This window comes from Boleophthalmus pectinirostris, unplaced genomic scaffold (assembly GCF_026225935.1).
Source record: "Boleophthalmus pectinirostris isolate CB_2022bp ecotype Guang Dong unplaced genomic scaffold, ASM2622593v1 HiC_scaffold_9, whole genome shotgun sequence".
NCBI lineage: Eukaryota > Metazoa > Chordata > Actinopteri > Gobiiformes > Gobiidae > Boleophthalmus > Boleophthalmus pectinirostris.
The window spans coordinates 2,911,374-2,917,986 of record NW_026571541.1 but is presented as its reverse complement, the minus strand read 5'-3'; the positions used below and the strand labels follow the sequence as shown (position 1 = coordinate 2,917,986).

At 47.4% G+C, this 6,613-nt stretch overlaps 1 protein-coding gene across 1 annotated transcript; it reads left to right on the top strand.

Moving 5' to 3' along the window:
• Positions 1-2,741: 2,741 nt before the first annotated feature.
• Positions 2,742-5,828, top strand: ckmb (creatine kinase, muscle b). Its single transcript, XM_055147979.1, has 9 exons — positions 2,742-2,816; positions 3,513-3,625; positions 3,697-3,793; positions 3,886-4,040; positions 4,238-4,370; positions 4,446-4,617; positions 4,700-4,823; positions 4,905-5,094; positions 5,395-5,828. The coding sequence occupies exons 2-9, from the start codon at positions 3,533-3,535 to the stop codon at positions 5,571-5,573; spliced, it is 1,143 nt and encodes a 380-aa protein (XP_055003954.1). The 5' UTR covers positions 2,742-2,816; positions 3,513-3,532; the 3' UTR covers positions 5,574-5,828.
• The last annotated feature ends 785 nt before the right edge of the window (positions 5,829-6,613 follow it).

The window sequence follows — 6,613 nt, the reverse complement described above, 5'->3', positions numbered from 1 at the left end:
CCTCTGCGCCGCGCTCACCACAGACACTACTCCACCCTCTACTCCACCCTCTACTCCACCCTCTACGCCACCACAGCCTTTGCTCTACCCTCTACTCCACCACAGACACTACTCCACCACAGCCTCTACTCCACCACAGACACTACTCCACCACAGACACTACTCCACCACAGACACTACTCCACCACAGCCTCTACTCCACCACAGCCTCTACTCCACCACAGCCTCTACTCCACCACAGCCTCTACTCCACCACAGCCTCTACTCCACCACAGACACTACTCCGCCACAGCCTCTACTCCGCCACAGACACTACTCCGCCACAGCCTCTACTCCGCCACAGACACTACTCCACCACAGCCTCTACTCCACCACAGACACTACTCCACTACAGCCTCTACTCCACCACAGACACTACTCCACCACAGCCTCTACTCCACCACAGCCACTACTCCACCACCGCCTTGATCTACAATGAGAGCCATGGATGCACATTGAAAAAGACCAGGACTGAAACTACACACTGAAGGCTAGTGACTCCACCATGGGGTGCAGTACTAGTGGCTGCACGGTGACTGAGTGGCTAGCACTCATGCCTCACAGCAAGAGGGTTCCGAGGTCACCCAGCATGTTTCTCCTTGTTTCTGGATGGGTTTCCTCTGGGTGCTCCGGTTTTCCCCATCAACCCAAAACATGCTACACAAGTGTCCAGGAAGAACAGTTGATAGCTAAGAACAAATAAATACAATCAATCCATTAGCCTGCCCAGAGATGACAGGTGGAAATTTGCACTGGTGCTACAACCTGGTACATATCTCTTGTTAAAGTTAATGTAAATTGTGCTCTGTCCCTGTCTCATTAAAATAAATACATAAAAAATAGTGACTCCTCCACAGGGCCCACTGAACACTATTAACTCCTGAGGACCCATTGGACCCCCCCACTACCCATCACCCCTCACAGTCACATCTCCACAGCTCGTCTTTCACATTCCATTTTCTATTTGCAGTGTGCGTAAACTGCTGACACACTTTGTAGCTGGTGTTTAAAATGACTTTTTCAGGGCCAGATCACAAGTGTCCAGCAGAAGGGGCCTGACCTTTGCCCCGCTCCTCCCACATGGCTCCCTTGGGTGTAAATATAGAGCTTTAGTGGAAAGCTTATGCTGTGGAGGCAAGAACAGAGAGATGAAAAGACATACAGGAAATGTACAGTCCATAGCACCAAAAAAGTAATTACAAGGCTGCAAATTCATTGGCAGTGCTTTATGAGTCTTCTCCCACGTCTAGCTTTGATGTTGAGTTTGTTTCTGTTTGGCTCTGTGACAGAAAGGGACATTTAAATCTTGTTTCATTCCACTATTCCACTTGTGCCTTTGATTAATTAGGTTTTGTTGTTTTAGTTTGTGCTGTAGTTCTAGTCACTGATTACTCTTTATTGGGTTTAATGAATACAAGGGGCTCAGAAGGGTCTGGTTTCCATATTGAGTTTGCTTCTGTGGAATGGGAACTACTTAGAACAACAATGATCATGTTTATGTGTGTACTATGGCTATGGCCTCAAGGTACACAGAACATAAGGCTCCCTGCTGGGAGGCTGTTGTGGCCCCTGGTCTCTGATGATACAATACAGTCTGCACTCAGGGGCCATGTTGTTCCTGGCAATGCTCAGATGTGAATGTGTGAATGTGAGGAGCCCTGGACTGTTCCCTGCGGACAGTGGTGTGAGGAGGAAATTCTTTCTCCCATAGATTCCTCTGCTGTGTCCCTGGTGCTGTGTGCCAAACGCCACTGTGGGCCCCAGGGGTGCTCACGGGACCTACTTGATAAAATTATGAAGCCCACAAGTGTGGCATTGCAGTGTAAACGCAGGGCTGACACTTAGATCACACTGTTCCAATGATCACTTCTTACATAACTGTCCTTGGGTGTAAAGGGTGGAGCTTGAGGCAGCTGTGAGGGCTGCAGGGAACACTGAGCACGGAGATACAGTGACAGACTAAACTGGGATCTGGAGCTCTGCCATACAGACCAGAGCCATGTGAATGCACACGACACCCCTAAAGTCACTCACACTGGCCTTTGCGCTACACAAACACTGAGACACATGTACCAGTGCACAGCTCTCACAAGCACTGGACCTCAGGTACCTGTGTCCAGTCTGGACCTCAAAGTGGATCTGATCTCTTTTATGAGACTGAGATTGGAGCCTCTTGCAGATGGATCAATTTGGAAAGTCCTGTGTGTGCCTGTTCAGAACAGCCCTGAAACTGGATCTACAGAAGAGCCTCAAACACTCATCTGCAGTCATTTAAAGTACAAAAGCACACCGGACATTCCAGTGCACTGCTAAAACAGTGTACGACTACAGACACTTGAGCAGCTCATAACTGCTGTATAACCTCTGCAGGCTCATGATGTCATGTGAAACACAGACCTTACAAATGGCCTCTGTATGATGACACAGGCAATCAGCCTGTATCCTGTATCAGGTTCATTGATAATGAGCATTATGGAGGCCTGGCCCATCAGACTGAGACCTCCTGACTGGAGCAGAGGGGAATGAAAGGGGAGCTGCAGCTGTCGCTGTGTCTCCCTGTGTCTCCCTGTGATGTTGGTTGTTGCCTTTTAGAAACATGCCCCGGCACCATAGACCCTCCATGACCAATCACCAGAGGAGTCCCCACACCGAGATGGCCAATGGAAACACACATGGGGGTATAAATACTTAGTGCATGACCTAGCAGAGCTGGGCGACCCTACATTGGGTGGACAGGACTTGATCCCAGGATCTGTTACTTCTTTTCTCCTGAGCAGGTAAAATCAGTCAGGCCATGAGTGTGTTTTTATTCAACATTGGGAGTGGAGCTCTTATTCAGTCCTCATCCTCAAAAGAGGTTGAATTTCAGCTGAAATGGACTTTTGGATTCTTCTGCATGTTTACAGTGGAATGTACTGTGGTGCTGCTTTTCTCAGATAGTGGGCCATGAGACTCAGGGATATGGGACTTGGGCATGTAGGCTCTTGCTGAAGGCTCTGAGGAGAGAGGGACAGCTGCTGCTGACACCAGCAGGACCTGCAGGACATGTGCTCTCACATGAGCCCAGCCTGATTTAGTTTGACCTTTAGCTGGAACAGGTGTCCCAGTATCACTGTTACGCTGCTCCATTCTCAGTACAAGTGTGGCACATTATGTGAAGCTCTTGAGAACCATGCTCGTGGCCAATACGGCCCCAACAGGGGGCAGACGTGGAGGAGGAAAATGGGCCAAGAGGGAGACAGAACAGATATTATTCAAACACTGGGTCAGTGACGAGAATTCTGTGCAGATGTCAAAGAGAAAAGATTTGTATATGACTATTTGACTAGGTTTCCTTAGATATGATGAGACTGTTCATATGCTTGTATGTACATTTCATTGCTGGTCTGTATGTAGAAAATGGCACTGTTTTTTGGAGAGTGGGGTTCATGTCTGCTCTTGTAGTTATTGTGTTTTTTTGTTTTGTTTTTCAGACGGAGTAAGAATCGCAGCCATGACGAAGAACTGCCATAATGACTATAAAATGAAGTTCTCGGTGGATGATGAGTATCCAGATCTGTCCCAGCACAATAATCACATGGCTAAGGTAGGCAGCCTTCATCTATACTACACATATGTCATATATGAACTCCACCTGACCCTCTCATCACGCCTCAGGTGCTGAACAAGGAGATCTATGGCAAACTGAGAGGCAAGTCCACCCCCAGTGGCTTCACTCTGGATGATGTGATCCAGACTGGAGTGGACAACCCTGGTGAGGCAGCATTCACATAATTTACACAACAACAGTACCTTTATATGAAGGTAGAAGTTACATAACTCACTATGGCCTCTGTGACCCCCCAGGTCACCCCTTCATCATGACTGTGGGTTGCGTCGCTGGTGATGAGGAGTCCTACGAGGTGTTCAAGGACCTGCTGGACCCCGTCATCTCTGACCGTCATGGTGGATACAAACCCACCGACAAGCACAAGACCGACCTCAACTTCGAGAACCTGAAGGTAAGAGTCAGTCCAGTGTGGAGCAGGCCTGTGTGAAGCAGGGCAGAGTGCAGACAGAGTGACAAACTGTGTGTTTTTTGCATCTTTAAATTAGCTTCCCTTCCCAAAGAGCACCACTGAGTTCTATCTACTGTGTATCCTCTGGAGGTCCAGGAAGTGCTAATTTTGAAACTTTTTTAAACTGTGTGTGTGTTCAGGGCGGTGATGACCTGGACCCCAACTATGTGCTGTCCAGCCGTGTGCGTACTGGCCGCAGCATCAAGGGTTTCACCCTGCCCCCCCACAACAGCCGTGGAGAGCGCAGAGGCATCGAGAAGTTGTCCATTGAGGGTGAGTCCCCCACCTACTGCCTGCTCCTGACCTCATCTGACCTCATCTGATCTCATTTGACCTCTGCCTCCACAGCCCTGTCCAGCCTGGAGGGAGAGTTCAAGGGAAAGTACTACCCTCTGACCGGCATGAGTGATGCTGAGCAGGAGCAGCTCATCGCTGACCACTTCCTGTTTGACAAGCCTGTGTCCCCCCTGCTGACCTGTGCTGGTATGGCCCGTGACTGGCCCGATGGCAGAGGCATCTGGTAAGACTGTCAGATTGAGCAGAGCATGAGTGCACAAAGCATTTTCTGTTTATGTAAGTCACATGACCTCTCTGCTGTGCAGGCACAATGACAACAAGACCTTCTTGGTGTGGGTGAACGAGGAGGACCACCTGAGAGTCATCTCCATGCAGAAGGGCGGAAACATGAAAGAGGTGTTCAGGCGCTTCTGCGTCGGTTTGCAGAAGGTATGTACACACATCTGCCATTTACTGATGCTAGAGAGCTCAACCCATTCTCATCCTCCTCCCCCATGTCTGTTCTCTCAGATTGAGGAAATCTTCAAGAAGCACAACCATGGCTTCATGTGGAATGAGCATCTGGGCTACATCCTGACTTGCCCCTCCAACCTGGGCACTGGCCTCCGCGGTGGCGTGCACGTCAAATTGCCCAAGCTCAGCACACATGCCAAGTTTGAGGAGATCCTGACCAGACTGCGTCTGCAGAAGCGTGGCACAGGTACCAGCACTAAACACAATCTATGGGAAGTCTTTTGTCCCCAAAAAGCTAAAAATAAATAAATAAATATATATATATATATATATATATATATATATATATATATATATATATATATATATATATATATATATATATATATATATATATATATAGCGAGAGAGAGAGAGATTCAGATGTTCAGATCACAGACAGCTCTAGCACAGGTCCACTGTCAGCGGTCACTAGCTACTACAGGCCTCAGCCAGGGGACTAACCTGTTTTTACACAAGCCCAATCTGATCACGTTGTTGTGTGCAGGTGGTGTGGACACTGCCTCCGTGGGTGGAGTGTTCGACATCTCCAATGCTGACCGTCTGGGCTCCTCTGAGGTAGAGCAGGTGCAGCTCGTGGTGGATGGAGTCAAGCTGATGGTGGAGATGGAGAAGAAGCTGGAGAAGGGAGAGTCCATCGATGGCATGATTCCCGCTCAGAAGTAAAGGACTGAGGTTTTTGTATGAGGACACCTACAGTAGCCTCGCTGTAAACTTCTCTTCCTGGCTACTGCCTGTTTTCTTCTCAACCACTCTCTCTTCCTTTTTTCTACTCTGTCTTTCCTCTGTGGCCTGTTGTTAGTGCCATCCTCTGTTACATCCTGGGATCAATCCACACAGTCAAATGGAGCCTGTGTCTGCACAACCCAGCAACATACTGGCTGTAAATGTAACTGGACGATTAAAACATGCCCCATGGTACCCACCTCTCTGTGTCTTTAAATACAATACTGCTCTACTTTTATGGACTAGCAGTATTAGGCTCAGGCCTGTGCAATAAGAGAAACAAGTCATATCAAACACGCTTTTTCATGCGGTATGTCACTAATGTACTGAGTTCAGGTCTGCTTCACTTAGAATTCAAATCCTTCACTTTGACTTAGGACAGTGTTTGGGAGAAGACGTATGTGTCATATTTGAAACATGGATATATTTTTGTCATACTCGGTCAGGTGCATGTGTGGCCAGCATGTGGTATGAGGGTGATTTTGCGGTCTCCCGTCTTCAGTGGCCTCATTTGCAAATAATAACGGAGTTCGACTTTGTTTGGCAGACTCGTTCATAGTTAGACTGCTGTTGTCTCAACCTACAAGCACAAAGGTCACAGAGGTCATGGAGCCAGAGCGACATGCTTCATTTAGAACCATTATATTTACCATTATATTAAAATGATTTGGTTTTCTATAGTTGTGATTTTCAAAATTACTTTTTGTGCCCAATTGATTTAATCACTGCACACTGCTATTTTGAAATAGTACCCTTGTTAACTATTCTGGCCTATTTTTGATTAAGCAAGCAAGCAAGTAATGTCATTTACGTAGCACAAGTAAAGTCAGACAATGTTCAAATACTGGGCTCTAGAGCAGATACAGTAGCCTAATATTAAAGTGGGATTTAGAGTTAAAGATGCAGATGTTTAATGTGATGTTTAATGTGTGGTGTAGTTTTTATCTGAGACTGGAGAAGTGCTCATATCTTCATGCGGA